Here is a 19,758-nt window from a genome sequence, read left to right as displayed (position 1 = left end):
ACCTAAAGAGATGTACAAGAGAAGCGGAAACCAGGAGAATAAACACAACATTCTCCAACAGCCCAGCAAAGGTATACTCTCAATGGCAGGGCAGTAAGACCACAGCAGACTCACCCAGGGTGGAGACTGAGCAATACTGGAAGAGTATATCGAAGAAAGAGGTGCCACACAACACTAACGCACAGTGGCGAGCAAGAAGAACAATGCAACCTCCCAGAACAAGAACCAGTAGTCATCACAACAGCAGACATCCGGAAAAGAGTGGCAAAAATGAAGAACTGGACAGCTCCAAGTCTTAAAGCGAACCCCGATTAAAACGTCTATTAGCTCTACAAATGTTGTAGCTGATGTCTACACTTAAAATACGCTGTTAGGAAAGTATAAACATAATGCATAAGTTATAAAATGCCACTCGTTTATAGGATTATTGTTTACATGGTGGTGGCCATGTTTTGGCTGCGCAATGCATTCTGGGAGTGATGACGTCAGGTAGTTGTCTGTTCACCGAGCAAAGCCACAAACTACTCACAAAGTACTTCTCTCGTCAGCTACAACTGAACAAAATGCCACATTGCGTCACTTTTGGATGTAATTTTGAAAACAAGGCAATTAAAAGAAGTGTGGTGAGCATCCACAGCTTTCCTAAGGAGAGAAAATTAAGAAAAGAGTGGGTAGATGCCTGTGGGAGAGTTCAGCTCCCCATACCTGTGCTCAGAAATCACGTTAACTGCATAAAATAATAATATTCTAACATTAATTCACAGAACAACTGTTACTAATTTCAGATTGTTTAATACAATTAAAGGTTAAAAAAAATAAGTCATTTAAAAGAGCCGCAGATCTGCTGACGCAGTGAATCAAACCCCCTCTGACAGAAAGTTGTTGCATCTGAGATTATTCATGAAGAGAGTAAGCAAAGGGCGAATCAAACATGTCTAAAAGACAGTTAAATTTACTGTCATTTTTTAAAAAGAAGGAAGGGGAACGCGATGATGACTCAAAACGAGTCCGAATAACACCAGCAAGTGATGCTCAGCTGAAACAGGGAGGAGGAGGAGAATCCGGACATGGCCGTGATGTGGAGTGTTCTGGACTGTTAAATATGGTAAGAACACTGTCTGTTATTAGGCCGCCGTGCCAGATTTTAAATGATAACAGAAGATTTGTGTGTGCTCTCCCGGCCGTGTGCGTGGCCGCTCTCCGGTATGTTATATATTTGCTCCCGCTCCGCAAACCGAAGTATGTCCGCATCTACCTACTACCCCCCCCCCCCCCCCCCCCCCCCCCCACCCCCCCAACCCGGGGCCCACAAGACGTCCGGGTTTATGCAGACAGCCTGAAAGTTTGGATGCGCTGTGATACAGGGGAGATCTATGGTAAAGTAGAGAGAGCAACCATCTCCATTTGTCATTTTTGTGTTAATTATGTTAATCGTGACGATATAAAGTAAATAAGTACCATGAACAGCGACAGAAAGAAAATTGAGCTCTTTGCAGCAGACGCTCTCTCTCGGTCGCCACTGAGAGGCAGCATCCACAAAGGCACCAGCGGCTGTGACCGACTCTCTCTTCCTCTTGATAGCTACCATTTTTACCGTCATCTCCTCTGTTACTTTCATTTTCGTCCTCGCTCTGTATTTGTTTTCGTGTTGGTTCGAATTGAAAGGGTTGAACACTCATGCTTATAAAGCTGTGAACAGATCACTCCTAAAAACACTGCTGAGAGGTGAAACAACTTTGTGATGTCACTACCCAGAATGCTTTGCAACGTGCACAACAATGGCGGCCTCCGTGCGAAATAAACTTTGTTAAAATATAGTTAACTGAATATATATATATTTTTAAATTATTCATAGATATGTTACTGACAGCAAGCTGAACCACATAGAGCAAATTTATCATTGTAGTCGGGGTTCATTTTAACAGGATTCACACCTACTGACTGAAGAAGCTAACTTGAACCGTGAACAGCTGGCAGCCCAAATGACCCTGCTGCTAAAAGAAGGGAACCACCCAAAGTGGCTGACCCAAGGTCAAACAGTTCTCACCATGAAGGACCCCCAGAAGGGAACAATACCATCCAACTACCGGCCTATTGCCTGTCTCAGCACTACATGGAAGCTTCTATCTGGCATCATAGTGGATAAGATGAACAAGCACATGAGCAATCACTACTGAAGGGGTTGAACTATCTGAAGGCAACCTAAGAGATGTGGAAGACAGCTACAAATACCTGGGGATACTACAGGCAAATTGCAACCACGACAAAGCAGCCCGGAGGTCAGCCACAGCCAAATACCTACAGAGGGTGAGACAGGTCCTGAATGGAAAGAATAAAATCCAGGCCATGTATGCCCTACCAGTAATCAGATACCCAGCTGGTATGATATTCTGGCCACTGGAAGAGATGCAAGCTACCGATATCAAGACAAGGAAACTTCTCACAATGCATGGAGGGTTCCACCAGTGTCCTGGGGTCTATTTCACCAAGCAGGTTTTAAGAAAATTCTGTGTTGAATAACCCGGAAATGAGGGAAACTCTGAGATTTCAATTACACAAAGGGAGATAACTCAAACCAGAGACAGAGGAGTAACTCCAGCGTGTTCCACTAGGAGAGGTAACTTAAACTGTCGGTCAGTTACCGCAGTAACACACTCCGTGACTCTAACCTGGTCGGGAGCAGGTTTTTCTCAGTCAACCCTGAAGTTTCTCTCTGGCTCCGCCCCCTTTCAGCCACACGCGCTGATCCATTTCCTCATTCTTTCAGTCAGCTGGCGAGTTTTTGTGTAGCTGTCAAAATTTCATGCCCTTTTATCAGCGATCCTGCAGATGAAGGAGCAGCATTACTGCAGCGTGATTTCAATATTCGTCAGGAGATTATTTACAGACCACGCAGAGATGTTTTGGCGTTTCCGGACAGTTACCTTTATGAACGGTTCTGCTTCACGTCTCAATCCGCTACATTCTCAATCTTTTCCGTCCATATTTTGCAACATAACCAAACATAGTCGCGCACTTATATCCCAGCAGATACTGTGTGTTGCGCTGCGGTTCTTCACAAATAGGAGTTTTTTTAATAACACTGGAGATGCAGAGCACTGAGGAGTTTAAATCACTACCATCACTACCACCACAGAAAATAAAAGACATGACACACAATTCATTTTGTCTTCTTTATTTCCGAACTAAAAAATAAATAAATAAATAATAAAAATAAAGGGTTCAGTTCATGTTCCAATAGTGAACATAATTCACCTGTGACCATGAGCCCACCTGCAACTTGTGCTCCAGTGTCTCAATTTCCATTTTCATCTTCATCATCGAGAGGTCCAGATCCTGCTGTTCTTTAAGGGATTTCTCTATCTTGTTAAGTAAGTGGATTTTGTAAATTTCTTTGACTGGTAACTGGAAATACATAGAGGACATTAAATTATCCAGCTGCACATGAACTGAATGAAATGAACCTCTGTTGTTTACTGAACATCCATCTCACAGTGTTGAGCTGTGATGTGGAAGTTGAGGGACCATCCTGCTGCTGACCAGCCATGATCTGTTAAAAAAGGATGGCAATGTTGAGTATTTCAGTGTTGGCTAAATGTCGAGCTCTATGTTCCACAGGAGTATTCAGAATTTTAATGGGAAGAGAACAATCAGTAACGTACCTCTATATGACTTCTGGATCTTCTGTGAGGGCAGCAGACACGGTTTCATCCTCCTCATCCTGGATAAATAACATCTTTCAGTATATTTGTGTATGTTTTTCCAAGCTAACATTTGGCAAAAATATTCTGAGTATTTCCTACTGACAGTTTCAAGGTTGGTTGTAGCATGAAGGGGCTCCAGCAGGCAGATAGAACCTTCACAATCTGGGCCAAAAGAAGAAAAGGACATGAAAGACAAAATAAATATTTGTATCAATAACATTTTTAAAATATTATACTCAAATATTAGATTAAATAGGATTAATTATTTAACATAACATGATATAGATTTGTGACATAAAACAACTGCACAGTCCATCAGCCACTTAGTATTTATGCTACTTTACAATGTTAAACATGCTTAAAAAGATGTACCTCAATGAGGTTATGCCGAGGTATTTTGAACAATGTTTTTATATTTCATCTTTAGCTGCTGCGCTTCTTCCCCGTGGGATTGCAACTAAATGAAATACCTTAATAGGTGACCATTCAAACAGTTTCCCTGTAATAATATTTAACATTCAATAGTATTCTGATATAAAGGACTACATTCAAACTTACGCATTGACAGGGGCAGCAATTTTCTGCCACGGCATCTCCCTCTCCTTCGCTGCTGCAGCAGTGTTGCATTTTTTTCAAAAACTGTGTTCCAGCTTCCATACGTCGCTCTCTGCTTCTCTGTTTCCATGGTGACTCGTTGAATCGGTGCTCCATTAATGCTGGCTTTTTATAGTTGTCGTGCACGTGCTAAACTCCAGGTGAAGCTACTTGAAGTTGAGTAATCCAACTCAAATCAGCTGTTGTGTAACCGAAAACCCAGCGTTTTCCCTTTCAGAGTAGATCAACACAGAGTTCAGGATTTCTCTCAGAGTTTTTTTCAACCTGCTTGGTGAAATAGGCCCCTGATTTTGGACACGAAGCACAGTGAGGGAAGCCGAAAACTGGTGAGTGCCAAAGCCACCATCCAGGATTAAACACAATCCTTCCAAGAATACAGCCAGAAAATGGCCACGAATGACAACGTGCTAAGTCAATGCCTCAGACAAATGTAACCTCGTGAGAAAGGGGAGCCAGAGGTGGGATCATGGAAAGACAAACCTCTATATAGCATGTACCACCGACAAATTGAGACGTGGCTGACAGAGAGAGAACATATCAGTGGCTGGAAAAGGCGGTACAGAGGCACTGATCATGGCTGCACAAGAACAGGCCCTTAACACAACATCAATAGAGGCCAGGGTGGATCACACGAGACAAGAGCCCAGGTGCAGACTGTGCAAGGAAGCCCCTGAAACAGTACAGTACATCATAGCAGGGTGCAAGATTCTGGCATTAAAGACATACATGGAATGCCATAACCAAATTGCAGGCATAGTAGAAAAAACATTTGTGTTGTACAGTTTCAAGCATTCCAGTATCCACGTGTGTGGCATTGAGTCATAGGCTTTCATGCAATCAATCCAGGCAGTGCACAGGTTGGTGCTGCGGGCCTTGCAGCCTTGTCAACCAGTAGCTGGTGTTTGGCCCCCCTGGTGTTATTGCCAATCCCTTTTTGTGCTTTACTCATGTACTGATCCATGTGCCTACTTATCTTGGCCACTATGATGCCTGATAGGAGTTTCCATGTGGTGTTGAGGCAGGTTATAGGTCGGTAGTTTGATGGTATTGTCCTTCATGATGAGGACTGTCCGACCTTGGGTTAGCCACTCTGGGTGGGTCCCTGATATTAGCAGCTGGTTCATTTGTGCTGCAAGGCGTTCATGGAGTGCAGTTAGCTTCTTAAGCCAGTAGGTGTGAATCTTGTCGGGTCCTGGAGCCAATCTCGTATGACTTGTCGTCCTGGCTCCCCCTTGATGCATCTTGTGCCGTGGGTGAGGTGCTGGGCCTTGGTACCCATTCTTCTTGCACCTCATCAATCTCCAACTGTGACAGTAAGTTCCTCTTGCGGATATTCAAGCACTGATTTAGTAGCTGTTTCTTAGTCGGCTTGGATGTTGGGTTTTGAAGTAACCATTGTTCCCACATTCTCTGCGTATATCCCCTTTCGCTGGGATTACTGCTGTTGTAGCATTCCATTAACGCGCTGTTCTCCGACCTGCTCCACGAGTGTCTTGTTCCAGTAGCCAATTTGTCATCAGTATGCCCTGGTTCCACAACAACTGACGCGGACCTTGTTGACCCAGGCGACATCCAAGCCGGTAAGACTCTTTCATTTATGGTTTCGCTCATGCTGAGGTGTGGACATGTATGTGTTAAGTGCCTTGTCCAAGGGCCAAACTGGATTACCATACGCCCTGACTGGAATTCGAATCCACTATCTCCTATTTCAAAGTATATATATATATATATATATATATATATATATATATATATATATATATATATATATACTGTGTGTGTATATATATATATATATATATATATATATATATATATATATATATATATATATATGGATATATGTATGTATGTATGTATATATATATATATATATATATATATATATATATATATATATATATATATATATATAAAGACCTGTGGAAAAGCAGATGTTTTCACATCAGCTCCTGGTGTGGGACTTTTAAATGTGAGGTTTACTGTCAAGCGCTTCCATCCAGTCTCTGTTATTCAAAGCAAATCCTTCAACTGCCATGTTGACTTATTTGCATCGTCCTATAAAACAAACTCCACAGGAGCAGAAGCAGACAGATGCTCAGATGACGGCTGACTGTTTCTGCTCTGAATTTTGAAGCTTGGTAAGTTCATATCTCTACTAAACCCATCTATTTCCTTTCTTTAACCACATAAATATCGACTCAATGTTTGTTTATACAATACTGGTAACATTTAGGTATCATTGACACCAGATTTAGTTTTACTTGGGATCAGATCACAAAGGAGATCACAGATCACAGTTTGATGCACTGATTAAATTGATGCCAGTCGTGCGAACCATAAGGCCCGTGGGACAAAAGTAGCCCAGAAGAGGCTCAAATCTGGCCCCATAAAACACCAGGAACGCTGCAAACCTTTTCCAAGAAAAGTTTAATTTTAATTTTTAAATTAAATTTCTTGAAGTATTGGACACAGGACAACACTGAGACCTGAGTTGAGACACCAGTGATGATGCCATGAAAGCTAAATGTGCAAACTAGCCTTTGTTGTCAGGGTGAGTTTCTGAAAATATCCACAATGCAACAGTTTTTTGGGGGGGCATTTTGCTGCATTTTACACCAGATTTAAATTGGTTTAATGTTGAGATTGTAGTCAGTTTCAGTATTCGTTGTTTAATTCTGTGGCAATATAGATATTTTCATGACATTACAGATGACACTGGACTGTTTGTTGCTCCTGAACTAAGATGTGTTGACACCCCTGATCTGTGCACACAATCCAACGAGTCACTGCTGTCTGGTATTGTCAATAAGTAAATGCTTTGAAAGACACAATAACACACAGTAAAGCATGAAACACAAAGGTCATTCAAAGCTTATCTCCATAAAATTGTCTGCAGCTGTTTGCAAGTTGCTCAAAAAACAAACACAGAACTAATCTTTACATAAAATGTTTCTCCGATTGTTTAAATCCCTTTTCTATTCATCTCCTGTTGTCTTGCTCACAGTTGATACTCAACATGGATGAGGCTCCTTTCATGACTCTGCTGCTGACAGGTGAGTTGTGAATAACTTGATGAACTGGATTGAAGAATTTTGTTCATCCAGGTTTGGAGATTAACAGGAAGATAAAGGGTTTGATTGCTGGTTGCAGCAGGAAGTTTGTCCTGTGAGAAAACTAACCAAATCCACATTGCAGCTTGCAGCAAGTTGTAAACAGGAGCAGCAGGATAGACACTACACTGAGAGTTTGATTGATTACTTGAAAGCTTTATTTCGAACACATAAAAACTAACAAAAGAAAGAAAAACAGATCATCTAATCACATAGACCAGGGGTTGGCAACCCGCAGCTCCAGAGCCGCATGCGGCTCTTTAGCGGCCCCCAAGTGGCTCCCTGGAGCCTCTTCAAAAATGTATGAAAATGGAAAAATATGGAGGGGATGTATTTTTTGTTTTAATATGGTTTCTGTAGGAGGACAAGCATGAAAAACATTCTTAACGTTTTACAATGCTGTAAAAGCATGCATAATAAATATTAAATTTCAACATTTCTGTCAACGAAGATTTACGTCACAGCCTGCGACGGCATTGCAGCGCGGCGCTGCGACAGGCAGGTGGCTGCTGTAAACAAACCGGCGGGTCTGTCATGGTCATGGATCCCAAAGGTAAAAAGAGAAAGATAGATATTCAAGGAAGAATAGACTGAATCATTTGCTTTTATTGCCAATGCGGAGATTGCCTGCATGTTTGCTTTGTAACGAGAAGTTACAAGGGGGTACCCCAAAAAAACCGGAATTTGGTCAGAAAACAATAATAATAATGAGTTCCGACTTCTGGCCGTCAGATGTGCTGCAGGTAAGCCTCATGCACATCTGTGAGAAATTTGAGCTCCGAGAGTTACACTGACGCCTGTCAGGCGCTATTTATAGCAACAGAGTGCAGAGGCAGTCTGCGCTTTTTTCCAAAATGGCGACATTGACTGGGAAGTCAGAGCAGCGCGTAAACATTAAATTCTGCTTTTTGCTGAGAAAAAACAGCAGCAGAAACACTCACCTTGTTGCAGCAAGCCTACAAGGATGATGCTCTGGGGAAGACTCAGGTCCATGAGTGGTTCGGGTGGTTTAAAAAGGGCCAGATGTCCGCGCGTCAGGTGCGCTCAGCCGTGAAAACAATGCTCAGCTGCTTCTTCGCTGTCCAGGGTATCGTCCACAGCGAGTTTGTCCCTCCAGGTCAGACTGTAAACCAGGACTACTACATGGAAGTCCTCAGACGGCTCCGTGAGGATGTGAGGAGGAAGCGGCCCGCGTAGTGGCGGAGTGGAGCCGGTTGATCCACCACCACAGAGCGCCAGCGGACACGGCGCTGCGCGTCACGCAGTTTCTGGAGAAGAATGAGATGAATCTCCTCTCCCATCCGCCTTATTCGCCAGATGTAGCCTCGAGTGACTTTTTCTTGTTCCCCAAGTTGAAGAAGGAGCTGAAGGGACAGCGGTTTGCAGATGTGGAGGAGTTGACAGAAAAATCGCAGCCGGCAAAAAACGGCACTTTTACGCGCGGGTCTGACGACGCATTCGTGAAGTGGGAGACACGGCTGGAGCGCTGCATTAATGCGGATGGAGATTATTTTGAAGGCGACGGTGGTGTTTTATTTTGAAATGTCATAAATAAAAAGTTATAATCAAATTCCGGTTTTTTTGGGTACACCCTCGTATCAATAACAAAATTAGTAATTTGGAAAGACATTTTCAGGGAAGGCATACTAAATTTCTCCAGTTCGCAGAGAGAAAAAGTGCTTCTGAAGAAATTAGAGGAGCACAAAGACCGATTTAAGAAGTGGATTTCATCTCCAAACTCCACTACTGCTGCAAGTTTTGTTGCAACCCGAGAGATAACAACGCGAGGAAAACCGCCTCTCTCAGCAAAGACGGTGAGAGAAAGGTCAGGTCAAACACCGCCCCGCCTCAGAGGAGAGCTGCAGTCCTGTGTGAAGACTGAAGTTTCATCTTTCATGTCCGATGTTGAGAAGCTGTCCAGTGATGTCCGAAAACAGAAGTCACATTAAACGGGTGAGAACACAATCCTGTCAAAGGCACATATTTATCATCAAAGTGCCTGTTTTTATAAAGAGATTTCCGATTTTTGTCAGTATTTGGAATGACACGCCGGGATATTATTGTGTTTAATTGCTCAGGTCCGAGGATTGCTGCGCTGGTGTTGTGCTGTCTGGGGAAACGAGAGGAGGATGCTGCTGCGCTGCACCCTTCACTGACTGACTTACTTGCAGTAAACTAAAGAGAAGATGATAATGCACAGAAATCGAACTTAAACTGCTTTATCTTAACTTTATGCTTTACATTTTAAGAAAGCTATTCTATTGTGTTTTACTTTTTTAAGCAAGCTGCCTTTTAATTGCAGGCTGTTTTATTACTCTTTCACAATTGTGGTCTGTTCATTTGTGTCTGTTGCTGCCATAAGTGGGAAAATATTAAAGGATTGTTCTGCGTTTTATTCATTTGCACTGACTTAGGCTGCCTAACTTTGCATTTGCAGAATGCACTGAAATCAAAATTAAACTGATTATTTTCATTTTATATAACCTCTTTACATTTTTAAAAGGCTGCTGTTCTATTTGTATATTTGCAGACTCTTTTAACTGCAGGTGTTTCATTGCACTGTTACCCAGATAATGGAAAAAGAGAAGAGGGTTGAATTATTGAAGTTTGAAGAGGATTGCACTTTATTTACATGGGAAGGTCTGAGATTACAGGAGGCCTATTAATAATAGGCACTTTCCATTTTGTTTTTGTTTTTTCAAATCCTCAAAATAAAAGTGACACCAAAAATCTGATTTCTTTACTTTATTTTTATAATTTCATCAATGTGACAAAACATAAAAAAATATTATTGTAATGGAAGTTAAACTTAAAGCACCAAGTATCGTACAGCAGGGTAGTCATGTGGTGTTTCATTCTCTCCAGGATGTGCTGCAGGGAAAATAAACATTCAGTCATGATGCTCATTATGTATTTGTAGCTTACTTACTCATTTTGATAGTAGGCTAATATAGCTATTATACACTTACAGCTGTGTTGCCTTCATATAAGGCTTATATAAGACTTTTAATTTTTTGCGGCTCCAGACAGATTTGATTTTTGATTTTTTGGTCCAATATGGCTCTTTGAACACTTAAGGTTGCTGACCCCTGACATAGACCATCTAATAAAAGTCAACACCATATGTGCCCACGTCTGTTACTTGCACAAAAAGGAGTAGGAAGAATCATCGTTTCTGTTATCTTAATGTACATAACAATAAATCTTGATGATTATCATCAATTTCAATGCACAGAATACTACCATATACTATAATGTCAACAATTAAATACAGTCAATACTCAGACGACGATAAGAATTCAGTGGCTGCAGGAAGTCGCCATGCTGAAACTTTAACAATGACTTTAAATTCAACTTTTGAACTGATTGTTTGGACTGATGAATGCTTTACTTTATGGACTGAAAACTGCCTTGAAATGCTAAACAGAATTTTAAAAATACAATTCAAAGCATGATTAACTATGGAAAAATTGGATTAAAAGTGATTTTAAAATGTAATCTTTTGACAGCCCTAATTTTTATGTATTTTGTGTGTCCACCAAAATGCATAAACATTACTAAAATAATATGGTTTATGGTAAAAAAAATATTACCATATTACCTGAACACCAAAACAAACAGAAAACAAAATGCTGTTAAAGATGAAGTTTGACACATTAGGAACATTACACTGTATGGCTCCAGTAATACGGGGAGTTTTTCAAGAGCTGCAATATATTGATCATTTCTACTCTCTCAATGTGTGACCAGTTTGATGCCTTTATGATCTGAGCTGCCTGAAGGTGTTTGTTTTGGATCGTCCTCATCTTGAAATAAATATTCTAATTACTCTCCATGGTAATAAACAAATGCATTTTCTGTGATTCCATTTGATAAAGCCCGATTATTATGTTTGATTCCTCATTAAAAAAGAAAAGTAAAACAAACCACACTCTCACATTCATGCATGTTGCCGTCACTCTTCAGGCTTCCTGGTTTCTACCACTTCGTCAGAACAAGAGATTATCTTTGTCGAGCAGCCGATGGCGTGGGAAAAGGCGAATGACTACTGCTTCCAGAAGTCCTGGGACCTGGTCCAGATCCGAAACGAGGAGACTGCCACTGCACTGAAGATTCTCTCTGAGGGACTCACAGGGAGCGCCTGGATAGGACTCTATGAGAACTACTCCTCCTGGAACTGGGTGGACGGCACGGAACCCGGATATATCAACTGGGCGTCTGGTCATGTGATGAAGGGCACGGAGCTCTGTGCGTCGGTGAAAGATGATGGGACCTGGATCAGTAGCGTCTGCACCGAGACAAAAACTTCCATTTGTTATGATGGTAGGTTAACAGCGGCACTAGTGTGTTGTGTGTTAGTGGGACTTTTTCATGTCATTTCACTTCCTCAGGTCAAGGCTTAGTCGCAATTCAAACTGAGTCTAGCTGGATTGACGCTGTGACGGAATGTGAGGGAAAAGGATTCATTCTGGTCAAAATTGACAGACCACTAATGAATGCTATTGCCAGGAATAAAGTGACCGGCAACCAATCATGGATTGGTCTCAGCAGGCCCGCCCTCTGGCACTGGTCAGAAAATGAAGAGGCTCTTGGGAATTATCAGACGTGGAATGTTGGTGAACCTGTCTCTCCAGAGACCAGCCCTCCTCCCGAAGAAAAGGGTTGTGCAGTCGTATCACTGACAAATGGAAGCTGGAGCCGACAGCCATGCATCAATAAGCACCCATTTTTCTGTTCTACAGGTATGAAAGAAAGCCTTTAAAAAGTTGATGACCGATCTTATCTGATGCACTCTGAATTCGACATTTACTAATGGCCTCTTCATTCTTTGTATTTGTTCGTGGTATATTTCCTCTCCTGGAGAAACTTTGAGCCAGGAGTTGCCTGTTGAGACTTCTTCACCTGTTAATCAAACAGAACTAGAAGGTATGTGACATGATAGTCTTGAAAAAAAAAAAAAAATCAACCACTTTTTTCAATTGTACAGTGGTGGCATGGACCAATTTGAAACTCGAAAAACAATCAACTGATTTCAGGTCAAATCTATAATTATAGATATATTATTATATATCCACCCCCTTCTAATATGGTTGAACAGCATAGCCTCAAGAGATGACCAAGCTTTTCTTTTCTCAGCAAACTGGTTGTGTTTTCAGCAGCTCTGAGCACTGCTGTAAACAGACTTCTCAAGACAGGAAGAGAATTTGAAAGCTCTGTCGTGTAACCGGAGTTAATTCCCTAAAATTCCACAGAGAAGACTGTGGAGATGCAGAAGACTCTGGTGAGGATAACGATCCAGTCCAGTGCAAACATGGCAGATCCAGTCCTCCATGCCAACCTAAAGCGACAGGTATATTGTGTGTGTTTGTGTGTGTGTGTGTGTGTGTGTGTGTGTGTGTGTGTGTGTGTGTGTGTGTGTGTGTGTGTGTGTGTGTGTTGGCCAAAACAGCATAAGAACATGGCAAGAAGAGAAATTCAGATGAAATCCTCTGGTCTTTCTCTCTGGGTAGCTGCACTCAGCAGTGTCTCAGCACACTTCGGATAAAATCAAGATGAGCTGGTACAAACGGCCAGAGAAGGTACAGGAAAAGGCAACAGTGAAAGGTACGTTCTGAATCCCGGGAAGACATTTCCACATCACATCTTCCCCAGGAATCCAGGTTTATTAAGGTGGACGTCATTAAAGATGACGTCCACCAGATGTATAGAAAACAAGAACACACACTCTCTCTGATTTTCATGCATTTCTTGCAGAATACAAAAAAAAACTACAACTTGCATTTCAAACGTAGCAAACTTTTGTACTTCCATGTGTCCAATCCAAGACCTATCCAATCTACTGGAAGTGGGACCTGTTAATCATAGTCAAACACTAAGAAGAACAGAATTCAGAAAAATCAGGTTCAGTGTTGCAGGTTGTCTATTTGGTCTCTAAATACCAACAGGTGCTACACAGCAGCTCTTCAATAACTTCCGTTATATGTTAATCACTTGCTTCTTTTCCCAACACTTCCCCCCATTCACTACATCAGTGTGTACCTGGAAGTCTCCAGAAGACAAGAATGAAACTCTTTTAGAGAATGGCCATGGGTCTTTGTGTGGATGAGCCTTTCCTTCAAACTCTTCCATAATCACCACTGAACCTAAGTCTCGATTCAAAATTCAAACACACTCCTTTAAACCCTCAAAAATGTCTACATCTAAGATTATTGATCGGTTGTGAAGACTTGTGAACTACACTGAAGCTGCTGTTGATCAATGATCGGATTGATTTGATTCCCTGTAGGTCACAGTAAACTCACACACACATGCGCAGAGGAAAAGGCTTGTGCTCGTTATGATGATGGTTTTGTCTTTCTTTTCAGATGAGTGTTGAATCCGTGAGAACGTCTTTCAGGCTACGATGCCGCATCGTTCTTCACACAAAGAATCTTTTCTGCCTCTTACCCATAACATTACACTTAAGTAGCTAACTCTGCTTTTTGATGTAGAAATATTCTTTATATTTCAGTGATTTCATGGCGGTACTGAGTTAAATACCAGCTTCATTGATGTATGAATTGTAAAATATTTAACTTTTACTGTATATTACTAAATAGTGTGTCTCATCATTGTCTTTCCTTATTATCTTTTTTCTTGCAATTTTCATAGACAATAATTAAAATTTACATCATACTCAAGGAAACAATATTATTACATATATTTCATATTAAATCTAATCACACTGCCATTTGTCCTACCACTGATTCGAGCTCCAAAAAAGAATTAGGCAGTTTCATTGCTGACAATGTTTTTGTTTGAGACCGTTTGCAATATTGTGGTTTAAAACTGGGGATGTCCCGATCCGATCATGTGATCAGAAATCGGCCCGATCACGTGATTATGGACTCGCTCGGGATCGGAAGTTTCCTCCCGATTTGGTTGGATACATATGTTTATTTTTTCTTTAATTTCCTTTTTAACCCATTGAAGCCGGGACGCATTTACGGTAGTGGCGTTGTTGCGCAATTCCATCATTAAACCCGGAATCAATTTTTTCAATCAATTTATTTTTTGTATAGCCCAGTATCACAACAACAGTTGCCTCAGAGGGCTTCAAGATGTTACAAAATTTTTTTTAATAATCCAAACAACAAAAACTACAATGAAAACCACTAATCAATTCAATTTCTGTTATACCACATTGGAAATAGTGTGAAAGCTACCGATGTGCAAATGCACAGAAACATTTAAAAACAAAAACAGAAAATATAAAATTAAGTTTTGCGACACACGCGCGCGCACACACACACACACACACACACACACACACACACACACACACACACACACACACACACAGATGGAAAAAAAATCTTTTGAGTTACTTAGCAGTTGAAAATAAGATTACAACTTGTCTGTTCACACATTATACATCAGATTCACGCTAATTCTGTTCAAATGTTTGGTTAGAACTCAACAGTGAGTCGCGAAAGTTATGTTTAACTTATACAAAATGTTATGAATGATACAATGAGATTGTAGCGAAGAAGCAACAGAAAGATAAAAGTTTTCTTTTTTCTTCAGCAAGTGACAATTTGCCTTTTAATGCAAATATTCAAATATTAGCATTGCTAAATTGGAAATCACAATTTTTTTTAAGTATATATAGTGGCGTAATTCCAGGGCTGGCTGTGGGCAGAGGTGAACTGGGCGACCGCCGAGGGCGCAGTGTACAGGATAGTGCATCCAAATACAGTGATGCGAGGTGGCGGCAGCAGGACCTCCCCTCCGCTCCGACACTATTGAGCACAGTTGAGCATCGCTCCCCTGTTGAATGACGGCGCTCGTCTCGGGCTCGTCTGGGGCGCACAACAAGCCCGGGCCGGGACTGCGTAATTCTATATGATGTGGAATTTGTCCACACATTTCCACATATTTATTTTCAACACATCACAATTTCACAATTATATGTTTTTTTCTTCTATAAATCTCAACTTTTTTGAATTGGTTTTCACATGGAGTAAAGATCTTTTGTAAATTGATTAAGGATACTTCAATAACAGATCCACTGTAAACTCATTTGTTTGAAAAAGAAACTGAGTTCAGCTCCTCATCCCACCAATGCAAGTTCCTCACAGATGTGGCACAATGTCAGGAAAAAAGAAAAAACATGAAGAAATTCAGAAGCTTTCCCAAATGTAAAACTGAAACTCAGGCAGTTAAATGAAACTAAGCCCTCACCACAATACATTTTTACAAAAGAGAATTTCAGGCCAGTTTACACAACGTTTTAAGTGACAACACATTATTTTTTTGTGTTTTTTGTTACATAAAAATTTCACGTTTACATATTCTGAAAAAAGATGTCCTTTGAGAAGGAAATGGCAGAAATGCAGAAAACAATGTTGAGTAAACGGGGCGTTTTTTTTCTACTGTTGATAGTTTCTTTGAAAGATTCATATTAACATGGTGAAGGTTGTTTTATTTCTTTCTTTGGATTCTCTTGTCCCTTCCAGCTCAGTTTGAAGTCCGTTATCCCCTGATTAGTCAACAATGTGTGCAGCTGAAAAGAAAAAAATGGAACTTCATCAATCACAGTCAAAAAGAGCGATCTTAACCTGAGCTCAAGCTTTTTATAATGAATGCAGATGCTTGAACAGAAGAAATCTGCCACATTTAACATGACCCACACATTGACTCAATCCTGAGGTGTCAATTAACGAAGTACAAATCCTTCAATACCTCACTGGTAGAATTATTGACTACTTATTCTTTGCAATTGATGACTGAAAGTGTCGGTTCACGATTTCACTTTGATTTTGTTTCTTTGCATTTCCGGAATACAATGTTTTCATTTAGATGGCTGAAGAGATCTCTGTGACACGATCATGCAAAAGTAGAGTCTAGTGATGCTCTTGATCTTGTGAAAACATTCAAAGGAAAGTGTCATTTGTTAAGAAGGAAAAGGAGAAGTAAACTGAAGAAGAAAATCATCTGAAATGAATGAAATGTGATTTTCACCTGCTGGAGAATCTGGATGTGGACTGGGAGATTTGACAGATCCACATCGCTGCGAATCTTCATGCGCACGAAAGTCTTCCTCACTTTTGAAGCTGGACAATCACACACAAAAGAATAAATATTATAATTCAGCTGCTGCATACTATCGTGAAATGTCAACACTGGGCTCATTGTACCTCCATGACAGAGAAATGGATACTTCAGGCGACAATTGGCATCGCTCCATTTATGGTCAACATTCACATTCACACAGGCCTCTTCTCCAAGTGCGTTATCTGGTTGGTTACTTCTCCAGTTTTGAAAGACAGAGTAGCTTCTATCAGACCAGATCCAAGGATTTCGGAACAAGCCGATCCACGAAGCCGTTGGAAAGCCAAGCGACGCCATGTCTTCATTTTCCTCGTTATTTTCAATCACAGCCAGATCAGTGTGGTTTACCCTGCAGTGATTCTCGGCGTCGATCCATTTCAAAGGGAGGTCAATCCAGAAGAATCTTTTTTTGTCAGTAGAATTTAAAGGCGCTTTAGGAAGATAAAGAGAGAGAGAGAGCAAGAAAAAATATTTATTTCTATTTTGGGAAAGACGCTCATCTGTATCTGCATTGTTTTCTGACAGTTAAATAATACTGTTTGTCCAATTCTAAATTTTGTCGTTTTATTTTCCTTAAAAGCGAAGTGCAAATCTCTTCTCGTGATCATGAACCCAATATCGTGTCTCATCTTGTCTCGTGGGCTGAGTGTGTTGTCACACCCCTAGCTGTGGCTAAAAAGTTGAGTGGCATTCCTATGAAAAAAAAGCAAAAGAGAAAATTGTTTCTTACCATCAAAACAAATAAAGGGAAATTGTAAATCGCAATGTGAATCTTCCCATTGTCCATCAGGTAATGTTCTCCCACAGGTCTCATTTGCATCTTGGAAATTTGGTTCCCCTGTCTTCCAGTTTTGGAAACCATATACAAATGTATTTCCTGACCATTTCCAGGAGTTTCTTTCAAAATGTATGTCTTCTTTCCAATGCCAGGGATGATCAGCCAGTCCAATCCACATATATGGCCCAAATGTCTCTTCTGCTGTTGCTGCTTTTGCTCTTGTTATGTCCTCTGAACTATGAATGTTTGCCAGGTCGATGAATTTAAGTCTGCAGTAATGCTGAGCATCAAACCAGCTCATCTTCAAGTTGACATAGTGGTACTGGTAGCGATCACAGGAAGTGAGGCCAAACTCTGGTGGATGAAGGTAAAAAAAAATCTTTAAACACTGGTTTAATTCAACATTGTTTCTTGGGAATGTCAATCCCCAGATCGCCAGTCAACTGGTAGTAATTCAGTAGTAGCATTTCTCAGATTCACAAATAGATGGTCAACTTCTCACAGTCAATGTGTTGAAGTGTCCTTTGCTAAGCAGCTGTCATTATTTGTAACATTCAGCTGTTTGTCTCAACAAACAGGTGAATGTTACATGTGGTGGATAGACCTCAGACTGCCCACATAAAATCACCCACTCCGCCACTGCCCGCAACGAAATATAAAACATGGTTCAACATTTGAAACATTGTCTGGGACAGCTTCGGACTGTGGGTGTGTTGGTTTCCCATCATCTCGTAACGCATCTCATAAAGCCTCAGTTTGCCTTCTCCGTTGTTGTAAATAGAGTATTTGCAGGCTGACGTTACACACCGGCCTCGCAATGCATGCTGGGATGTCGCCGCCATGTTGGAAGGAAAACAAACCCGGAGCGCCACAGTGTTTCTGGTGTGTTCAGCAGAGAAGTCTGCATCAAAGTAGCGAAAAAATGGTTCTTGCCGTGCAGCTGCGTGTCGCGACTACAGAGAGAAAAAGGCAGGATCGCCGTTTCACAGGTTTCCGGTCGATGTAGAATGGAGAGAAAAGTGGATCGCTGCACTTCAGCGTGCTGGTGAGGAACGCACAACGAAGCAGTGGCGACCAGCAAGAACCAGTGGAACGTTTTGTGGAGGTGTGTGTGCTTTTATATATTTGCCCTCTTCCTCTGTTAAACCGATGATTGATACGATTAGGGGTCTCTTCATCTAGTACTGTTTTGTAAACCTCGCACAGACGGCAGAACCAGTCACGGCCGCACTCTGAGACCAAAAATAGATCCGCAAACAATATACAGGCTTGAAAACTACTTTATCTCTTCAAAAAATATGTTTAACCCATTCCGAATTGTCCGTCCTGTGTTTTAGTCCGTGCTGATCGGAGCCTTAACCTGTCATTCTCCTCTCTTCATCGAGGCTCTTGCTCGCTTCTCTCCCCCTCCCCTCGGGTCTCCTCTGCACCCAGTAAATGTGTACCGCACGTTTAATGTCCTCATCTTAGTTGCAAAGCTGCAAGCCGCTCAGCTTTTACTTGATCCAAATTAATTAATATGGATCACAAACCAATCGTGATCCATATTAATTAATTTAGTAACAAGTGATCATAACGTTATCTGAGTGACATATGCACTGTTTAATGTTGATTTTCTTTTTTCCCCGTATCTAAATTACTTCAGGAACTGTCAGCAACGATCCTGTCTCCTGCATACATACCATCCATCTTCCAACTCGTGCCATCCCCCAAAAAGTGACGAAGACAGCGAGCTCTTCAGAGCTACATGCACAGAGAGGATGCAAAAAAAAGAAGAAGGGCAATTCAAAGACACACTGAATCTGCCAGAGTGTTGTTAACCCTGCATGCAACTTTTCAGGATGTGCCCAGCTAGAAGACACAGTAGCAGAGACAGTGGTGGACCCAGAAATGGAAGCTGATGGGAAAAATTGTGCTTTTCGAGTCACTGTTTTTATGGCCAAATGCTTACTTGTGGAATCCAGACATACGGAACATTTTTTTAGAACAGGTGAGAGATGATGGGGAGACTTAGAAGTACAGATGTATTTTATTGTTTGACATTTAACCCTAAAGAATATAAAGAATGACAAACACTGCAATAAATGTCATTGTTAATAAGCCACACAAGATCTGTCTTTCTCTCTCCTCACATGCTTTCTTTAGTTCTAAACAATACAGAACATTTATTAATCTGCTTATGATAGACATGGAAACTTGAGAACATCGTTTGTCAGCAGAATGGCCTCTCAGTTGCTTGTTCTTTAATTGTTTAATTATGTCATCTTCTCTGTAGTAGGGACACTTGATTCCAAGGATCCCTTGCCCACAACAATGACATTTTATCATGACATCTGGAGAGGCCCCTCAGTGTGGATGTTCTGGCAGGATGTGCAGGCCGGCATCTTCAACCACTGCAGTGTCAGCTTCTTGGTGGATCTGCTGCACAACATTCTTGAACTGTGACAGGCTGTGT

General features: G+C 41.1%; 1 protein-coding gene across 3 annotated transcripts; it reads left to right on the top strand.

Annotated features, from left to right (window-relative positions):
• Positions 1-6,422: 6,422 nt before the first annotated feature.
• Positions 6,423-14,554, top strand: LOC115396814 (L-selectin-like). Of its 3 annotated transcripts, none has more exons than XM_030102856.1 (8): positions 6,423-6,460; positions 7,327-7,375; positions 11,399-11,755; positions 12,067-12,174; positions 12,350-12,358; positions 12,685-12,782; positions 12,943-13,036; positions 13,798-14,554. In XM_030102856.1, the coding sequence occupies exons 2-8, from the start codon at positions 7,339-7,341 to the stop codon at positions 13,806-13,808; spliced, it is 714 nt and encodes a 237-aa protein (XP_029958716.1). In that variant the 5' UTR covers positions 6,423-6,460; positions 7,327-7,338; the 3' UTR covers positions 13,809-14,554. The 3 variants fall into 3 exon arrangements, with proteins under 3 accessions (XP_029958716.1, XP_029958714.1, XP_029958715.1); XM_030102854.1 differs by having other exon boundaries at positions 11,824-12,174; XM_030102855.1 differs by lacking the exon at positions 12,350-12,358 and having other exon boundaries at positions 11,824-12,174.
• The last annotated feature ends 5,204 nt before the right edge of the window (positions 14,555-19,758 follow it).

This window comes from Salarias fasciatus, chromosome 11 (genome assembly GCF_902148845.1).
Source record: "Salarias fasciatus chromosome 11, fSalaFa1.1, whole genome shotgun sequence".
Taxonomy (NCBI): Eukaryota; Metazoa; Chordata; class Actinopteri; order Blenniiformes; family Blenniidae; genus Salarias; species Salarias fasciatus.
The sequence above is the reverse complement of the archived record's forward strand: the minus strand, read 5'-3'. Positions and strand labels throughout refer to the sequence as shown.